Below are 21,445 nucleotides of genomic sequence, written 5' to 3' on the forward strand. Positions count from 1 at the left end.
CAGACACTTCATCAGCTAATGTGTATATAATAGTTTTATTGATGCAATCATCTATAGTAAACTTGTTGTCCTTCTCAGCTATAGTGTCGATAGATTCATTAGTAGTCTGTAGTGGCTCATCTTCTTGGTAAACTTTTTGAGAACATCCCATGCCAAGGTCAGTAGCATGAAAAATATTTCTTGTACAGTCTAGCTCTTCACCAGAACCATTATCGGAGGTAACTTCCATGCGAGCAATCTTTGAAAAAAAATCATATATTTCTGTTTGAGCATTAAATTCATTGTTTACCTTTGCTAGATTGCTCAAAAGATGGTCCTCTGAAGCTGAATCTGCTACTTCCAAAGTTGTATTTGCCTTGGCTTTACTCCTTGCAGAAATATGTTCCCAAAATTGATCATAATTAAGGAACTGCATATGATCCCTTCTTCTTTCTAGAAAAAAATCTGGCTTCGTTCGGTAATCTCCTTCATTGCCAACTCGATAATCCTTGAGCTTTCATGAACAAACCCATCTGCAAAATAGTCCCACTGTGTGGGATATGTTTCTGTCAGTTCTCGAATCTTATCTTTAAATTCGGAGGTTACCACTTCTTCAAAACTTGAAATCATCTGATCTTCTAGAATTCCTCGACTATTCATCTCTATTTTACAGCATGCAAGGAGTCCATCCGGATCATGACCTTGAAAAATACCACACCTCATGTACGGGATCAAGTGCCATCTCCACTGCATCATCAATCTGCTTTTTCATCTTCATAGATTTTACTTCTTGCAAACATCCCTGAACTAATCCCAACATTTCTTTCAAATCTGCAACTCCTAGAGTTTTATCAAGTTCATTGGAATTGTAATCTTCAATAAACTGCATCAATTGTTCTGGCATCTCCATCTTTACCTCCCACCCCGGCTCGTTTCGCATCGGGTTCACCAAGAATGTCGGGGGATTTACGTTCAAAAGGTAAGCCGGGAAGGCGCGGGGTCTTTGGCTATGAGAGGTGCGTGGAAGAGAGTTGCAGCAAACACAATTAATGTAGACAAAGCTTAAAACTGACAACTTGAACACGATTTTGAAGTTTGATTACCCAAAGCGAAAAATTAACAGTATTGCTACGTAAATTATTCAAACTCCTTACATCATGTTAATTTGCCTTCATTGGCTTGTCGAGCTTCCCTTGATAATATTTGTCTCCTTCGTTCTTCCGCTGCTGCTTTAAGATCGACAGAGAGAGAGAAAGTTCCCAGGAAAATGATTAATTATGGCTTGAGAAAGAGATTACGGCTTGGGTTATGCCTTCTTTGATTAGAGTGGCTATGGAAGCTTGGATTACAGTGGGCTATGGAAGCTTAGAAAAAGAGTTAGAGTGCTCAAAGCTTATGGCTTCCTCTCCTGATACAGCAAAGAACAAAAACTTGAATATCTTTTAATCAGTTCAGAATTAGCCTCTGTGCATGAGATGCAAAAATGCTCAAAACGCCCTTTTCCTTCTCCTAGCATGGTCCATTTTTATCAAAAACTTGTTTTACAAAATTTTTACAGACTAAGACTTTTTCGGCCTCCCTCATGCAGAGATGTGAAGTCTCTCACACACTTTCCTTTTTACCACTGGCCACATGTCTTCCTCTACCCAAGTTGCCTCGTATGTCCTAAGAGCCCTTTCATATGTAAAACCTTTTCTTCAAGCATGAAATCTCTATGCTTAGGCCTTCATAACCACATAAAGCATACACTTTCTGGATCTTCTTGCTTGTTCTCAAGCCCTAGTCACTGCTCAATGAATGTGTGAGCTTTGAATAGACTTTTTCTGCTTCTCTTTGCTCTTTTTCCTATCATGGAAGCGAAGCCACACGACAACGTCATTGGGAAAGTGACGTAGACACTCCTTGAATTGCTTAGCCTCCCATTTGTAGACCCAATTGTGCTTTATGAACTTGCTCAAATGATCCCTAAATAAATCAAGAAGTTTTTTGCTTGACACCTCCTTATGAGACATGATTTTTCTTTTCTGTTTCTTGCTAGTTTCAGTTTGACCAGTTTGAATATCTTCAAATATCTTCACATTCACCTGTACACCATCTGAATCCTCCACCGGACATATCCAAAGCTTCTTTGTAGGTCCACATGGTTGGCAATCCCCCACCAAAAACTTCAGATTAAAACGGTTTGAACCAGTAGCCTTTGGACATAAAACTGATTCCACAACATTGTAAGTCTTGAGTAAGTTTTTGTGTGCACTTCACATTTCCCCCTGCACCACATATGCCACGTTAACAGGCACACTCTTTTCCATGCACACCTTTAGCAACATGACTTGCCTGGTTTAAAGCCTCCCGCAAAAATGACATTTGCACATGGGTAATGCAACAACATGTGTACCGATCGCGAAGCTTCCTCACAAAACAAGGTTTCAACTTCTAAAATTCTCTTTGGCATATTTGTACCTTTGGACTATTCTATTTGAAGTCAAGAAAGAATTCCACCTGCATGAAAAGAGGAAATTTTTTGAGATTGTTGACAAAATCAGGCTTGAAGGAAGCTAAAAGGTAGCGATCAGGATGAGAGGTCACCATGTTGGAACTGGAAGCTTCTAGATTATTTTCTGGTTGCCACAATACACTACCTAGTGAGACCACCCAGGTGATATTGGTGGCTATTAGGATGGGAGTGGATAGCTGGTGGCTAGTGGGTAGCTTTAAGGAAAGCAGGTAGTTGGTCAATAGCTTTCAAGCTTGAATGAAGCTTAAAGATAGCTATCAGGATGAGAGGTAGCTATGAGGATGAGAGGTCACCAAGATGGAAGTGGAAGATTCTAGATTACTTCTTGGTTGGCAATAAGCTACATAGTGAGACCATCCAGGTGATATTGGTGGCTATCAGGATTGGAGTGGATAGCTGGTGGCTGGTGAGTAGCTTTCAGGAAGAAGGTAGCTGGTGGATAGATTTTACGCATGAAGAAAGCTGAAAGGTAGGGAGGTATCAAGATGAGAGATAGCTCTCAGGATGAGAGGTCACCAAGCTTGGTTGTCAGTACACTACCTAGTGAGACCATCTAGGTGATATTGGTGGCTATCAGGATGGGAGTGAATAGCTGGTCGCTGGTGGGTAGCTTTTAGGAAAGAAGGTAGCTAGTGTAGCTCTCAAGCTTGAAGGAAGCTGAAAGGATGAGAGGTAGCTATCAGGTGGCTATCAAGTGGATATGAGACTTGAAGTAAGCCATCAAGAAGCTATCAGGATGAGAGTATTAGAACCTTTATGTAATTGTGCACTTCAAGGTTTTTTCATTACCCTAGTCTTGATGTTGTTCACATTGCAACTCATTCATGTTTTCTTTCATAGAAATGAAGGTTTAATTTTGCATGCTAGCCATCAGATTTCCATTTGGTTCTTATGACTTGATAGGGCCAGGACAGACATGATCATGCATCAGCTTTAGAACAAATGATAATGCAACAATGAAATGCTTTAGAAGCTACCAAGGTCTGTCTCCCCCCCTCCCCTGCCCCCCCTCTCCAAATCTCTTTGGGTATCTCAAACTTTGGAGTTTTCCTCCAACATCATGAGGTTGCTGAAAGTTGAAAGGGCACGAGGTTTGAACTTGTGGAAGTAGGTTGTTCAACAGGAATTGACTACTAGCAATCAATGGAGGATAGTACAATCTGCAATTGCTCCATTGTTTAAAATAATTCAGTTCATGGAGATGCAAGCATGATGCTTCCAACAATTTTGATCCTACAGAGGCTAAAACGATGTCACCGTATATGAATGAGTGATTCTTTGAAGGATATTGTATTAAAGGATCCAGAGAAAGAGTCCTTGCAAATATTGAGGTATGATAGAACACTTCATAGACATTTTCAAAGCTTAAGTTAAATTGTTGGCTTTACAAGCCTTGGATGATGTGTGTCCATGCAATGGAATGTTCTTCACACAGAAGACATCAGAGGCATCCATGTACCAATGTCAACATGTCACATCATTAGCTCTTGATGAATTATCATCAAAGCTTGAATTCTATAAGGAAAATAGATCTCAACTAGTAAAACAACTCCAGAGTTTAGATTCAAGTGTGACCCTAAGTGAGGATATGTTGTGTTCATCATCGCCTCCATGGACAACGCATCCTAAGTAATGTTGTGTAGCCCACAACCACTTTGATGGTCCACTTCTAGTATTCACAAAGGCAATTGCAAATGAGACAGATGAGAACATTGTACAACTTGATGGTGCAGATGCTTACATAGATCAAGATCATGATTGATACGAAGGAGGTTCTTGATTATCATAAGCATAGACAAAGCCGCTATCAAGAAGCTCGCCAAACTGTCAGTGCACCAAGAGAGAGAGAGAGAGAGAGAGAGAGAGAGAGAGAGAGAGAGAGAGATTTTATTATCGTCCTCAAAGGTCAAATATAACCTATGGGACCAAAGTTACATGCGATGTAGTATGTGTGTGGCTAATGGGTGACTCTCGATGCTCCAAATTTGTGGTGATGAGAGTCACAATGGAGAGCCCACATTGTGGTTGGTAGAGGAAAGTGTGTAGGGCTAAGTCATGGCTAAATATGTGAGGGAAGCAAGTTCAGATGTGGCCAAAAGTCGAGCAGTCTAATAGTGTGTGGTATTCAGATGCTTGAACTTGCAGTAAGCATAATGTGGACAGTCGATTTGACTCTTCTCCATTGTCCAAACGCCCAGTCTCACATCGAAGGGAGTGGAAGTTAAGTTGAATGGTTGCGATAGTGCGTATTGCTGACAAGGGATAGGCTCAAGCATGTAAGCCTGAGTATGGTTTTCTCCTTCCACGAAGAATATGCTTTTGTAGTTGGGGGCAATATGGGTGGTGTAATGTATGAAGCGTGACCCACCACATTCTCCCAAGCCGTAATACATTGGCGTTGTAGAAAAGCTTCATTCACTTGCAAGTCAATTGAAGCATCATGTAGCAAGTGTAATTTGCCTCATGTAGCAAGTGTAATGCATCCCATCTCCCAAACCACTTCTTTATGTCTTGCACCATGCTTAAGATCTTGCTTTTATGCGCCTTTTGAACTTTTTTTCTTGCTTCCCATACAATTATAAGAAGTAGATGTGAGGGATTTTGAGGTATATTTATCATGTACTCCACAACCCTTTCCATGCCCATATCTTCAATTTGAAAGAGATCCCAACTCAAGATATATAGTATTTGTGTCTTAACTTGGAGAATTGTAAAAAACCGCTCTTGGAATTCTCAAACTCTTTCCAAGTAGATTTTGAGATGCTTTCACCCCCCGCCTCAGTTCCATAAAGAAGAACATGCGCCAATACTCACCAATGGAACGAGACCACCAGCTCGCTAACCCAAAAGTCAACTCAACGCTAAAGCCTTCAAGCATGGGCAGGCCATTATATAGGTGAGTCGTCGCTGAGGTTTGATTATTTCAAAATGAAGACTCGATGCACAAAGGTTAAATTAGTGATCAAACCTCCTTCAGTCAGCTCGTCTCTCGGTCTGTCCGTTTCGACAGAACATGTGCATTGTGAGCTCGTCCCTGCTATGCCGATCGGCACTGCCAGCACTCATCTTTTTCATCTCAAGTACCGCCCCCTTGCGTTGGCCTCAGAGCCCTGCAGCGTTCAAGCCTTTCTGGCTATGGTACTGTCGATTTTGGTGCTTTTGCCGCTGCTGCTAATGAGGACATTAATGACAATGACGAAGATGATGATGGTGAGCAGGGTGCAGAAGACGATTAATGGCTGCCTTTTCACCTCCTCCGTCAGCTTCTTCCTCCTGAAACCGACATTGCAGAACTTGCCATAGAGCTTTACTCTTTCTTATAGAATTATGTCCTTTCGGAGAAGGCTTCCCTACAGTGATCACACAATGGCCATGGTTGTTCTGAGCTTGATGCTAATAATGGAAATGCAGATTGATGCATCCATAATATGCCCATCAAACTGCTCTAGCAGGTTCTCACAACTACCATACCCATTTGGTGCCAAGCCTGGTTGCGGCTCGCCAGGGTTTCAGATAACCGATTGCTCCCTTCCGATGCCTCTGTGGAACCTCACACTCTCGGGCACACCGCATCCCTATTACATCAGCAGCATAGGCCACAATCCGAACCACAGCAACCCACATCCAGGATCCATCCCAAATTATGGCAATGGTGGCACTGTGGTCCTTGTCTCCAACAACAGCACCATCACCGGCGCTTCTTCCCTTCCTCTATGTGAATTTAGTCCTAATTCTCCAGTGAGCAGCTTGACAACCTCAAACTTCTATGCTTTTAAGGATGCAGACCTCAGCTTTTATCAAGAGCACTACCTCCTTTTCAATTGCACAGAATCAATGGGTTCACGCCCGGAATCGGTAGTTCTGACCCCCTCGTCTCCTGCCTGCAGCAAATACATCAATTATTGCAATTTCGGTGAGAGCAGTAATTGCCTTGACTATGTACTTGACAAGGAGCTTCAATTGGTGACGCTCACTACCACTTATGGATGCTCATTTGTGAGAAGATTTATTATTGGAGATAATATAGATGCGCCCGTTTCTACATGGGTCCCTGCAACCCAATTGGCATGGGGCCCAGTTCGACATGCTGATAGCTGCAGCAGCTGCCAAAGTTCAGGTGGTGAATGTGGTTATGATGTGCAAGAAGACAATCGATTCCAATGCTACTGTGAAGACGGAACTCATGATGTTAGCTGCCGCGAGGGTTCAGGTAGGCAAATAATTGAGCATTGTGCAAAAGCAATATGGCACTGACATCTAAACATTAACAAAAATTGAGTTTGGATGTTGGGGATGCTCACTGCATGGTAGAAGCTTCTCATGACCTGACACCTATTATGCTTTTCATTATTTTTGAGTGCTTTTATGAGAATTATGAGGTGAATTCTTGTCAATAGGTATGCTTTTTATGATATGCTTTTCATTATCTTTTAGTACTTTTCCCTTGTATGAGATTTTTGATTGGTACATAATGGCCGGCGTGTTGGACAGCCGAGTATGATTCAATTGGCTCGTAAACTGTCTATATGAGATTTCTTTGCAACTAGGTTTGCAGCAATTGACTCTATGCCTGTAGGGAATGGGAAATATTTCACAATGCTCGCATGCGATTCGGGTTTAGTTTGGATTTGAATGATGTATCTTGCAGTGATCTATGAGCATAAGTTTTGTTTGGATTGATCTTTCCCTTTGTGTTGTGTAGGAAAGCGAAGAATCGGCATTGGAGTAGGGGTATCAATAGCCACTCTTTCCATCTTGGTCTGTGGATGCGTTGCCTGCTACTGTCGTCACAAGTACTTACACTACACTGTGTTTGGTAAAGAGCCTCTCAAATTGGATGGCTTTAACCACCATCTTCCATATGGGACTTTGGCAGCCGCTACGAAGTCCTTCAGCAAAATGATTGGCTAGGGAGCCTTTGGCAAAGTGTATCACGGTGTGCTCGCAAATGGCAACGAGGTGGCGGTGAAAGTCCTGGACCCTTCAATGTCACATACAGATGAGCAGTTCATGAATGAAATTGCTACCATAGGAAACATTCATCATATGAATGTGGCTAGACTGCTTGGCTTCTGCTTTCAACGATCCAAGCGAATGTTGGTGTATGAGTATGTAAGCAATGGATCACTTGAAAAATACCTGTTTCCGAGCAAGCAATCATTTGATGGGATTGTATTGAGCTGGAAACAACGGCATGGCATTGCGGTGGGGATCGCACGGGGCCTCTATTACATGCATCAAGAATGTAGAAATTGCATTATTCACTGTGATATTAAGCCACAGAATATCCTGCTAGATACTGAATTTTGTCCTAAGATATCCGATTTCGGCCTTGCAAGGCTTCTGGCAAGAGAGGAGAGTTGTGTCTTGACGCAGGCTCGGGGTACACCAGGCTATGTGGCGCCGGAGTTTTGGTCATTAGGGAGCGGGCCCTTGACGGCCAAGTTTGATGTGTACAGCTATGGGGTGGTACTGTTGGAGATAATTGGAGGGAGAAGATGCTTCGACATGCTTGATGGGGTGCTGGAAGAGGTTGAGGTGGATGAGCAGGATTCGACGACATGGATGTCAAGGTGGGTGGTGGTCGACAGGCGAGTGGAGGATGAGGCTGATGTAGAGCAAGTAAAAGTGTGCACATTGGTGGCTCTATGGTGTGTACAAGAAGACCCTGCCTTGAGACCCACAATGAGCAAAGTGGTGGAGTATCTTCAAGGGGGTGCTCAAGTACCAGACAACCCACCAAGGCCTTTCCAAAGGATATTCCAAAGCCACCATAACGGGAGGAGGCAATTGCCATTGCAATATTATTCGGAATATTCCCTCCCAAGCTCAATCAATGGAGGAGTTCTGAGTGTAACTTTGCAAAGAGATTGAAATTGTATATTCTTGTCACTCTCCAAACAAAAACTTAGCAAACCTACATAAGATAAATTTTAGAGGTGAATTGAGAAAATTTGAAGGTTTTACACTAAATTTCTCTAATTATTTCATCTTCAAATTTAGAATTTAATTGTAATTCTGACCAGATATCACATAGCTGAAATTACTGTAGCATAACATTGGCTATAATGCTGAACAGATACACCATAGGATAGTTTTTGTAACAAGGGAGAGTCTCCCTGGGGAATCACTTGGTCATGTGATGGACCATGTAATTTTTGTCTTCTCTCCTCCTCTGTTTATATAAAATTTCATTGCTTTGTTGGAAAAAAAAAATCAGGATTTAAATCACAGAGGCACACAAAGAGAAAAACTTTAGTATTAATACAATTGCAATAGCGAGCTAGAGTAGGCTGTCCTCGTCTATAAGTGCCACAGGTGGAGGAGAGGGATCGACAGCGGAGAGTTGATCAAACCACTTCAACCAAAAAATTAGGGTTCTCCCTACGTCCGTGGCTAGCTATTCCTCAAACCCTGGACATCCGCGATACAGAGCTCCACCCTTACCAAATGAAGGAGGTGTGACCCTGTGTGTGTGTGTGTATAAAACCCTGGATGCAACTTGAAGAGGAAGTCAAGGAATGTAAACGCTCTCTTGTGGACTTGAATGCTTTGAAGGAGCACATGAGCAAAGTTGAGCATGACTATGTATTGAAAAAGGAGAAATTTGACACGTTGGATGTAACTTGAAGAGGAAGTCAAGGAATGTACACGTTCTCTTGTGGACTTGAATGCTTTGAAGCTGGATCACATGAGCAAAGTAGAGCATGACCATGTATTGAAAGAGGAGAAATTTGACACCATGAGTCGGGATGTATGCAACATGAGAAATGTATGCACAAACAAGTCTTGAGATGATGTATGTGGTAACAATGTGTCTACTAATTCCTCACTTGTGCAAGCTATGGTTCAAACAAACGATGTTGAGAATGTGGATGTGGAGGAGTTGAAGGAACGGAAGCCACGTTCCACAACATTGTTATTCATGCAATTCTCGAAGACAAGTTAGAGACACCTCCTTCTCTTGACACTGTTATTGAAGATATCTTCAAAACCCACTTTGGCATGTCCGGAGTTATGGTCTATGGAGCACATAGAGTGGGTAAACTAGGAGCTCCTTGCTCGGGAGAAGAACGAACAATTGTATGCACCATGCCGGATGAGACCAAACAAAAGATTATTTTTTATAATAGTTGGATCGATTGAGGAATACAAAATATTTTGTAAGTGAAGATCGCATTATTAAGCAACAAAATATGCATCACAAAGCATATGAGAAAAAGAATAAGAAAAACAAGGAGATCTATCACGAAGAAAATGTGCCCAAGGAGGAGGCAAGTCCCTTGAGAAAATAGGTATGCATGACCTATGAGACCAAGTTACAATTAAGAATATGCTTTTGGAATTGTAACGGATAACGATGGAATGCGGGGGTTGGTATAGATGAACTAACAAGTACAGCCAATGTTGTATGTCTTGTTGAAACTTGGGAGCATGATACACAAAGGATTAATGGTTTGGAGGATTACAATGTACATTCATTGATGTGATCAAATAATCTCAAGCAACGAAAAGAGCAAGGAGGGGTAGCATGTATGGTTAAGAAAGGATTGAAAAATCATCATCATCATCATGATTTTCTCTTTTATGCTTGCATGGATAGAGATCAGCCATTTTTTGATTTAGAATAAGACATTTCTTATTTCAAAGGCAAAGGTAATGTTATTGTATTTGGGGATATGAATGTTCGCACAGAAACATTGCAATATGATACTCAACAATTTGATATGCCATACATTTCAAGGGAGTTGGAAGAAGTTCACTTGTATGATCGTACTTCAATGGATGAGAAAGAGCGAAATCCCTATGGAAAGTTACTTTTACACATGTGTAATAGTACGGGTATGCTCATTGCCAATGGTGTATATTTATGGAGTGGAGCCAATGGATTTACATGTAGCAAACATAATGGGAATAGTGCGACTGACTATATGCTACCCTGCAAAGCCATCATGTATCGCATAAAGATTTTTATGCTTAGCAAATGGACCCCAAAATTAGACCATCAGACCTTATATATTGACCTTATATATTGACCTTATATATGCATGTGAAGAAGCAACTAAGCATGATAATCTTAGCCAAAGGGAAGAGAAATTATCACTATGTATGGATTTGAAACGACCACCAATGTACATTGAAATGGTTGAGCAAAAGTTATGGATAACAAAGCTTCAATATGACGCACCGTTGGAAACTAAATGGGAAGATTTCTAAAAAGTTATTTGTTCTTGTGCCGAAGAATGCTTTTCCATAAAGCATCTCCACGGTATCAACAAAGATAGATCACGCAAAACCTGGTTTGATAAAGAATGTCAAGATGCTCCAAAGTACTTGATAAAGCTTGATGCAATTATGGACACAGATAACTATCTGTAAGAAGCAGGACACACCCCACGACATCTAACTATTCGGAAGATTATTCTTTTTGTAATTATTCATTCATTGAGGAAAACCTGATTTTTCACCTTGTAAATATTGGGACTTACAGAAGTTTCAAGATTGTATCCCAGTTTTGATAGTTAGATTGAGTAGATGGTTGATTTTGGAACTTTAGGGTTTGAGAAATTATAAGATATATATACCACTTTTTGACCTTAATGGAAAAACTTTTTGTCATTTTTAAAAACAAGTTTTGAAGTCTGTGAGTGAGCGTACTATGTACGAGAGAGAGAGAGAGAGAGAGAGAGAGAGAGAGAGAGAGAGAGAGAGAGAGAGAGAGAGAGAGAGAGTGTGAGCTTCATCTTGATGCTACGTGTGCTCCAGTGGTCGGAATCGAGTGCGGAGAAGTGCATTGCAGTGTGTTGCCCCGACAAGAGCTACGCACCGATACCTACATTGTGCGCGTACGGTTTGGTTTTGCGAGCTCCTTCTACGAGCTTCATCGGGTGTTTGGGTGAGCATACGTTGTCCGATTTTGCATTGCAGCATATCCACGCGTTCACATTGAGTAGAACTACACATTAGACACTTTAGATTTCGGAAACAAAGACTTGCAGATTTCGGCCAGACATCCTACGTGTTTTTGCACCGGGTGTTTTGGGTTGGGATTTTGGTTCATAGACCTTAGGGAGAGCGACCTATTGGTAGTAGTAGGGTCTCCTTCAAGTTCTATAGTGTTTCGAGATTGTTTGACGGGTGTTCGGCTCTAAAAAGCGTTGTAGGAAGTTCCCTCTTATGCACTCTTGAAGGCTGTGACTTAGACAATTGGTAGAGACCTCTGTAGGAATTAGTTAGGAGTCAGTCGAGTGTAGGTTGACACCTTATGCTTGCTTCCACGCGCCTGCGGGTCGAGCTTCGTCCTTAGCTGACATTATATATTAAGTGAGTTCTCGTTGTGCTGACGTCCGTCGCGGTGTATCCGTCCAACATTGGCGTCGTTGCCGGGGACAAAAACCTTAGGTAGGTGACCGAGACTAATCCTTGAGGATTGGGATTTTTGGCTTGCCAAGAGTCTCGCTTTACATTTAGATAGGATCAGAGGGTGGAGGACTCTCTAGGTCTTAGAGGGAGTCTAGGAAGCGTGTGTCTGGCCTAGATCCTTCGACTTAGATAGATTAGGTAGACCAAGATAGTTTTAGGTAGTAGTCGAGTTCTTGAGTAGGAGTTGGAGTGGTAGAAGCGGTGAGAAGAGAGCTTGAGAGTCCAAAGAGGCCAAAAAGCAACCAAAAAACACCATTATCACCATTTCACATGATAAGTAGGAGTAGAGTAAGTAGGACATCATGATTCAGGATCTAGAGTATTTCATGCATGTACACTTGCTTGGTAAAGTCATTACAAGTTTGTAAAAGACGCAAAAGTGTGTTTGAAAGCCTAATTGAAGTCCAAAAGTTACTGTGAGTGTTTCTGATAGATCTACAGAGCATCAGAAGCATTTCTGTCAGGAAAAAAATTAATTTCAAGCCAGGAGACATCCTACGCGTAGGATGTCTTCAGACTAATCTGGGAGAAATTTTGGGATTTTGAGTTGACCAGTGTGTTCAGAAGGTAGGGTTTACCCTAATTTCAACTGGAAAGTGGAAATTTGGCCATGTCTTGATAGGATAAGGCCAGATAGACTGAAATTGCCAGACATCCTACCCAAATAGTGCCAAAACATTATTTTGAGACCAAAACCATAAGATGGCTGCATGAGCATGTCTTGCATGATATATTGAGTGACTAAAAGGGGTTTCACCTCATTTAGGTGAGAAAATTGGGTTCAAAGCGGACTTTAGCACTTTTGACTGAAAAAGGCAAGAACAACTGAAATTTGGGACTTTTGAAATCCAAACCAAAATCTAAGCATACCACTGGGTTACTGACATCAAGGGAAAGCTGTGGGACAAGTCTGGGGTCAAACAGGCCAAAAAGACATCCTACGCATAGAATTTCTTCTGAGTGATTTTGGACTCCAAACTGAATTTTGAGTATACCAAAGTGATCAGTAACTCAAGGGGAGCCTGGGCTTTGAGTTTAAAGCCATTCTAATGAAAAAGACATCCTACGCGTAGGATGTCTAATGCAAGAAATTGAAGCCAGACTTTGACATTGAGCATAGTAAGGTGTTGTATAGCCTAAGGCAAGCCTCCTAGACAATTTTGGTCCAAATTGGAGTTGATTAGACTGATCAAGATCAGGAGCAGGCTGTCGGAACAGATTTCTAACTCATTGACCAGCTAATAGGTGTCCAAATCAAAAAGTAAAAACAGCTGTGAGCTCAACACATCAAGGGGGAACCACAGTGCAAAAATCCAGGTAAAACAAAGCAGGAGACATCCTACGTGTAGGATGTCTATTGGGGCATACTGCAAAGAAAATTTGACCTGGCATAGACAGTGAGATTCTATTTGGCTTAAGGATTCCATAACTTCTTTCAGAAGTGAATTTGGACCTTGTTTGCCCATTTGACGAAGCAAAGACTGAATTCAGACTTTTTCGCGTAAATTGACCAACATCCGAGGGAAGTACAGTTTCAGATTAGCAGACCTAATCCAGAACTTCAGCAGTGTATAAAATACAGTAGTGATTGAGGTTAACTTTCCAGTTATACCAATCATTACTAAGATAACCTCTAGCAGATAAATGCTTTGACTCGATTGCCGAAATTAAAACGCTTGTGTACAGGTATATTCAGCAACAAAGCAAGAAGTCATGCAAAAACTGATCCTTTGCCAGGTGAGTGGTTGGATTTGTGATAAATTGCATTGATAAGTTTGATGAATTTAAGATCAAGAAGATACATTGTTAGAGACCAGAAGGTGGTAGGTGACCAAGGTAGCTTAGTGTCCATCGAAGAGAGTGTAACTCAGGCAAGGCTAGATCCGCTAGCACTGATTATTGAGGAAGGCAGTGATACTGACACTTCGTCAGACAAATCTTTCTTCATGATGGGTAGTCAACAGCCAGGAGGTTTGTAATAGGACTTATTCTGCAAAGTTTTGATGAATATTTTTGTTTAGAGTACAATTTTTTCATTCCAGTGTTTTTACACAGTATAGGATTTCATTTTAATCGTTCTCGTGAAGTTTCAAATTTTGACCCGGGACACCCCTCGGGAGCCAGTTTCGAGGATACTATGGTCAAAATTTGGAAAAGTTTTGTATGTAGCACTTGTAGCCCTCGACACGAGGAAAAATAATGCTTCTTTGTGTTTTTGCTGGTTCCTGCATTTTGATGCCCGTTTCAGCCCATAGATTAGAGAAAAAGTGAGAAAATGTTGTTTTAGAATGTTTTTGTGAAAAGTGCTGACTTGCAGGTAAATTTTTTGTCAAACCGAGCAGGATATGGATTTTTCGCGTCTCACGACTTTCGAAGATCTCGATGAGATGAAAAAATTTATGTGAGACAAACCCGGTCAAATTTTGAACCGTTTGGGAGTTATGGCTCGCTGAAAATGGCCAGAAATAAGCTAACTTGCGAGTGTGGGTTGCGTTTTGTGGTTCTTATGCGTTTGAATGCAGGACGTCTCTTTTCGGAACCTATTTTGGACCGCTTTTGCTAAAGACTAAGAGAAGGACGAAAATAGCCACTTTTGGCCTCGCGTGAAGAAGACAGCCTGTGGAGAAGAAGGCTACTCTACAGGAAGGTGCCTTGTGATTGAGATTGAGAGTGAGAGTGAGATTGAGAGTGAGAGTGAGAGTGTGATTGAGAACTATGCACAGATTGAGAGTGAGATAGCTCGGGGTGGTCGGGAGGTTGATATGAGCTACGATCTTCTTGTACTCGGGAATTGATTTCATATATACATCTCTGGTTTCCTGCATCTACTCTGTGTACTTGCAAATTTTTGTTATTCAGTTGTTGTATTCCCATGTCTCGTCACAAGGTTTCACCTATAATGGAACTATGCGAGGAGGAAGCACCTCCCAAAATCCTTTGAATGATTCCAAACTCACTGTGATCATCTTAGAGGGAACAAACTCGAGAGGAGCCCTAGTCTATTCTGACTATCGAGGGCAAGTGCATTTGTATCAAAAGAAGACCAGCTCCGAGATTGGAGATAATCCGAGTCTATGATGATGGAGATAGATTCCGAGACGAAAAGGGGAACCACTACCTGATAGTTAGTAACCCTGAAGATTACAACAGATATGGAGATAACGTGGCGAAAGGGAAAATGGTTTCGGAAGCTCAAGAACCGCCACCAAACATTGATCGGCCTGGAGCTATTTTTATGTATGATAAGAAAACAACCAGGGTTCCAACTTAGAACGAGAACTTGGGAATCTACAAGCATGAGAGTGAGGGTATAGTCTCTTACTTTCGCAGCAAAGAACCATACATAAACGAATTAAGCAAAGACAAGGTTCTTTACTTATTCTCTTATGAAACTGCTACGGGGAAGGGTATAGTTTTTGTTGATAGATACGGGCGAGAATACCAACGTATTCTCCTAGAGGAGGTAGAAAGGGCTACAGGTCCAGGAGCATCATCGTATGCCCCTGAGGAAGTGCCAAGAGCCACCTACACCCCAAGCAAGTCAACGAATCCTTTTTCAGATGAGTATGAAGCTACCTCACATTCCACCCGACCATAAGCATTCAACAACCAAGACCAACCGGCAAACCAGCCATCATTGCAGGCATGACTTCGACATAGTGCAACATTAGAACATGACCTAAACCGAGATGGTTATCAAGTCGCACAAGGGCTAAGGGATTTGCAAGAACCACCACTCTATTCAAGGTATCATGGAGAGAGTAAGCCAAAGACTCAAGGGTCAACAGAGCCTGGAGGACCACCCATAGAACGAGTTCAAAGAGATGAACCACCTCCAGCGAGAACTGTTAGAAATTATGGCTTAGGAGAACAACTGGGAGAGGAACTAGCCTATTACAGAAGACCTGAGGAGGTATATCGATTAGGACGTGGAGATCCAATGATGAGTTTTGTAAACCATCGAAGAATTAGACCTTCTCAAGTGCAAAAATGGGTAAACAAGAAATACACAGGAAGCAGAGACCCAAGAGATCATGTAGCAGCCTTTGTGCGTGAAATTAGAGCCGAAGAGGTGTTAGAGTTTCCTACCCAATTTGCAGGGTTTGGACTAACCCTAGAGGATGATGCTACCACTTGGTTTGACTCTGTAGAGTGTAGAGACTTTGAGTCTACGGAAGAAGTTTTTGACGAGTTTATCGAGGAATTCTCACAAAGGGGAATAGCTCATAATACTGTCTCACAGATCCATAAATTCAAACAAAAAGATGGAGAATCTGTACGAAAGGCAGCCCTAAGACTAAAAAGATATGTGAAGTTCTGTCCTGTTGAAGAACTGCCAACTCAGTCCAGACTTATGTTGATATTCATTCAAGGACTAAGGAATGCGGATCTCCAGAAAGAGGAGCACGGCGTTGAATGAGTTGACCAAGGAGGCTCTTTACCTTGTGGACAATTGTGCAGTCTACAAAGAGAGGGAGTTCAAGGACCTTGATGACGATTCGTCTTCACAACAAAGTGGAAGCAAGTCTTCTAAGACAACACCAAAAGGAGAAGTAGATGTAAACCAGGAGCAGCCCGTAGATGAAGTGCTAAAAAAGATTAACTTGTACGCCAAACCCCAAGCTAAACAGCCCAAGTGGTGTGCTATTGAACAAAAATGGACAAACCATGGGACCGAGGAATGTTATTATAACAAGGGATATGTGAGAGAGAGACCTTACGCTCCCCAAGCTCCGGTAGCTTCTCCTCAAGTTCCACCGATGCCTAGATATCAAGCAGGAAACCTACCAGGACTTGTAGGTGTAGAAAGACCACAACCTGTGTTGGGGCAACAACCACCCCTACCAAGATTACGACCAGTTGGTATAAGATATACACCAACTATAACTGAATCATAGGATAAGGCTTTGGTGCCTATGCATGCATATTATGAAGATCCCAATGGATATGCGACAAACTATGTCTATTATCCACTAGAAGAACCCTCGACACCAGAACCATGGAGCATGATAGGAAATACAGGACCACCAACTGTTGCACAGGCAGCAGGAGAAAGAAGATATAGCTTAGATGAACGAATATTGTTGTTCATAGCCAATGGAGGCATGGGCGGACAGAGACATGCTTACCAACAAAGAGGAGTTCAAGGAGCACCTCAACAACCCAAGGGACTGCTACAAGTGTGGTGGAGACCATTGGCTGAGAGACTATCCTCATGATGAAATCATTAGAGTCAACGCGTATTCCCAGAATGTGGAATTACTCATTTGATTCCCGATTGCCCTAAAAACCCGAGTAAAGGAGCAAAAACCACCTTGAACATGCTAGAAACAGTACCTTCCAGTGGAGGATCGGAAAATGAAACAATCATACCTATTCAAGCGGTAACACAAGACCAAGCTCAAAGAAGGACGAACGAACCCATAGTTGAAGAACCAAAAACCGATGCCCAAAGTTCAGAAACGAGAAATCAAAGAAGCACTTGGAAAGCTAGAAAGGCGCGTAGGAAAGCCAGGAAGGAACGAGAGCAATCAGCTCTGTCCGAGGAGTTAAAACATACAAAGGAGAGATTAGAGCGGTTAGAGGATCTAGCTAGCTTAAGCTCACACACCACGGCAACCATAGCACCCAAGGAAATAGCAGAGCCCAAAAGTGCGGGATCAGGAGGATCTGTACTGGCTGACAAGGTAAATGAGCAGTTGGATCGATGCACTTCTAAAAGCTTATGAAGCTCGACTTAAAAAGAACCAAACCCAGGAGCAAAGGTGGATGACTTATTCATATGCAGAAATAGAAAAACAGAGGTTGGATATGTGTAAAAAGATGATCGAAACAGCTCAATCATTGATGGAAGACCCGCTGGGTAAACCTGCAAATTGGCATGAGGCACCAGCTCCAACCCCTATCCAACCAACTTTAGAGAAACATGTGGAAACAAAGGAAAAACTCACTAATGCCTATGAGTCCAGAGGAGAGCCTATCATAGTGCCAAATACCACAGATGGGACAAGTGACGGGTCCAGCCTAAAATCTTGGTAGAAATGGGTAAGGACTGTAACGGTCTAGACGATCTGTGGAAGCAAATCCGTGATGCCAACAAGGCTATAGGATGAGTAACCACATGAATATCACGAGAAAAGAAAAGAATGTGATGTTACCTCCTATTGAAGAATTTGAGGTGGGATCACAAATGAACTTTGAGATACATTCACAAGGGGGAGACCAAGGATCAATTAGTTCAGCGCACAGCCAACCAGACTCGCTGAGAACTTTACCCTCTTACCTAGGAGGGTATGAAGCTAAGTTGGAAGTGAGAGAAATCCCATCTCAAAGACTTTCTTCTAACAAAGTGATGGATTCTCAAGGATTGATTGAGTTGTTGTCCACCCCGGTGGCATGCACAATCACATTGGCAAAACTCCTAAGGTTGCGACCAAACATGTGGACCAGAGTAGGTAGCCTAGAAAATTTGGAGTGAAAGACCCCACCTTGAGGCTTCAGGAAGGGATCAGAGAGTTGGACATGCCTCAACTAAATACTAGTCCGGTACCATTGAACAAGGTTGGAGAGTACTGCGAAGGAGAAGATGGAAACACCACGCTACCAGTAGAATTTCAAGGAGTAGTTTCCAAAGCTATTCTTGACAGTGGAGCGGGAGTTGCTATCGCCACCAAGGAAATCTGGAAAAAATGGGAAAAACCAGCTTTAAGGGCTACCAGGATGAAACTGTAATTGGCAGATGGGTTCATGGAGAAGCCTCTAGGACTCTTAGAAAAAGTGATTGTCACTTCGTGCGGAATTGAGTATGAACATACATTTGCAATAGTCAATTTCGATAAAAAGAACAATTATGAGATCATCTTGGGACGACCATTCATGCGACAATTGAAGATGGTCCAAGATTGGGGTTATGACCACATATACCTCCAGCATGGCAAGACAACAACTAAAATACACCTGAAAGGCCATAGTTACAAATATGTGAACCAAACACCTGTGGAAGAGTTTGATTCAGCTACAGTAGTAGGATCAGAACTCCCAGCATGGTTAGGGCAACCAAAAGAGCTATGGATGTGCGGAGCTTCACATTGCGGAACCTTAAGAAGAGAGGAATGCGTCTTAGAAAGAGCAATTGAGGACAAAGAGTATATTCCGGAACCTTTCCCTAAAGATGCTTTGGAACCTCTCGAATGGGAACACATACTAGCAACATTGGATATGTGTACCATTACAGATAGTCCAACAACAAAATTTTGCGATAAGGATGGCTATGATGTGTTACCCTATTACATGGTAAGCGTTATACCAGGAGATGAGACGGTAGATCCACCAGAACAAGAAGAGTTTTACAACTCCTCTGAACATTTGGAAGTAAATGATGAAGCGGATAATGAGTGTTCAGACACCTCAAGTGAGCGTGGAAATGAAACCGAGAATACCAAGTTTTATGATTTTGCTAATCAACACCCTAGACGCCATGAACGCTAGAGGAGGAAACGAGCAGGAAACAAAGCAAAAGAGAACCTGATGCCCAGGATAAAAGGTAAAACTCACTATTTGATGCTTGTAAAAGCAGAGGATTGTGTAAAAGATCACATATCAGGAAGATTCTCAAAAGATCGAAAAGAAAGAACGCGAGAGGAAATAAAACAGGTACGAAAAGCTAAAACCAAAACAAAATCTCAAAAATAAAAAAAAAGAAACAACAAAAGACCAAGAGTGGACCAAACTGGAGCGTAAACAGAAATACTGAGAACTGAAACGGTCTTTACGTGAGATATGGACTACTGAGGAAGATAGTGATGGTAAAGGGGAGTCAGAAAAGGAAAACATGAATGTACCCTCACACTATCAAAAATTTACTATCCAGAACAGAAAAATCATCATGACACCACCAGTCAGGGAAAGAACCAACCTAGAATCTTACGATGGGCCAAAAAATGCAAAAAAGATAGACCTTGCAGAACCAGGTGAAAAGCCTCAGCCGGTCTATATAGCTAACGATTTAGAGCCTGAAGAGGAAGAACAACTAACCCAACTTCTCAAGAAGTATAAAGATGTATTTGCTTGGTCCTATAAAGACCTAAAAGGAGTTGATCCATCGATATGCCAACATACAATTCCTTTGAAATCGGATGCAAAACCTAGCAAACTACGTCCTTATACATATAATGACACATTTGCTAAACGAATCAAAGAAGAGATTGATAAACTGATGGAAGCTGAATTTATCTATGAGATTGAACATACAGATTGGGTGTCACCCATTGTGGTAGTTTCCAAAAAAATGGAAAACTACGAGTGTGTGTAAACCTCAAAAAGGTAAATGTAGCCACCATAAGGGATAATTATCCCTTGCCAATCACAGAACATGTACTTGAGCGGGTGGCCGGGAAACGGGCTTATTCCTTTCTGGATGGGTTTTCAGGATACAACCAACTAGCAATAGCAAGGGAGGATCAACACAAAACAACTTTTGCCACATAATGGGGGATTTATGCGTATCGAGTTATGCCGTTTGGTTTAACTAATGCCCGAGCCACTTTCCAAAGGTTAATGACTCACACATTCAAGGAATACCTAAGAATATTCTTAAAAACTTACATGGATGATCTTTGTGTACACTCCCTTCTACGAGAGGAACATATTGACCATTTGCAAAAGGTCTTTGAAAAATGCATGACATATCGAATCTATCTTAACCCGGAAAAGTGTGTATTCATGGTTAAGCAAGGCCGAATCTTAGGACACATTGTCTCAAGAAATGGCATAACCACAGACCTAGACAAAGTCAAAGTCATTGTAGACCTACCCAGGCCTACTAATGCGAAACAAGTACCCAGACACTGTGGATATTATCGAAGATTCATATACATGTATGCGGTTATCGCACAACCTCTGTATCGTTTGCTAGTCAATTTTGAGTGGACCGAGGAGTGTGAAACTTCATTCCAAAAGCTAAAGGAAAACCTTATATCAGCACCTCTACTAAAGGCACTAGATTGGAAAAAGATATTTCATGTGCACATTGATGCTTCAGCATATGCCATTGGAAGTATTATGGCTCAACCTGGAGATGGAACAATGGATTTCCCGGTTTGCTATGCGAGCCGACAGTTAAACAGTGCGGAAAAGAACTACACAACCACCGAGCGGAAAGGGTTAGGAATGATTTATGTTGTAAAGAAATTTTGTCATTATTTGCTCGCAAATAAATTTGTGTTCTTCACAGATCATCAAGCTCTTTTGTATCTGGTAAATTAACCATGCAATACAGGGAGAATTGTACGCTGGTTTATTATATTGCTAGAGTTTGACTTCACAGTGGTGGTCAAAAAGGGGAAACCCCATCTATGAGCAGATCATCTTTCAAGGATACACAACGGGGAAGCTCCTGAAGGAGTAGATGATGACATACCAGATGCGTACATTTCAATATTGAAATGGTACCCAAATGGTCTCAGGAAATTGTTAGCATTCTTTCCTTTGGAAGTAAGTTTGATAATACGGAATACAGATCCAAACAAC

At 41.8% G+C, this 21,445-nt stretch overlaps 1 protein-coding gene and 1 pseudogene across 1 annotated transcript; both read left to right on the forward strand.

The window, feature by feature from the left end:
- The first annotated feature begins 5,517 nt into the window (after positions 1 to 5,517).
- Positions 5,518 to 7,510, forward strand: LOC147422218 (uncharacterized). The gene is made up of 2 exons (XM_086503135.1): positions 5,518 to 6,704; positions 7,197 to 7,510. The coding sequence occupies exons 1-2, from the start codon at positions 5,822 to 5,824 to the stop codon at positions 7,403 to 7,405; spliced, it is 1,092 nt and encodes a 363-aa protein (XP_086359261.1). The 5' UTR covers positions 5,518 to 5,821; the 3' UTR covers positions 7,406 to 7,510.
- LOC147422219 (G-type lectin S-receptor-like serine/threonine-protein kinase At5g24080 pseudogene) lies at positions 7,385 to 8,526 on the forward strand (annotated as a pseudogene).
- The last annotated feature ends 12,919 nt before the right edge of the window (positions 8,527 to 21,445 follow it).

The sequence above is a fragment of the Adiantum capillus-veneris genome, chromosome 27 (genome assembly GCF_014529385.1).
Source record: "Adiantum capillus-veneris isolate H3 chromosome 27, ASM1452938v2, whole genome shotgun sequence".
NCBI lineage: Eukaryota > Viridiplantae > Streptophyta > Polypodiopsida > Polypodiales > Pteridaceae > Adiantum > Adiantum capillus-veneris.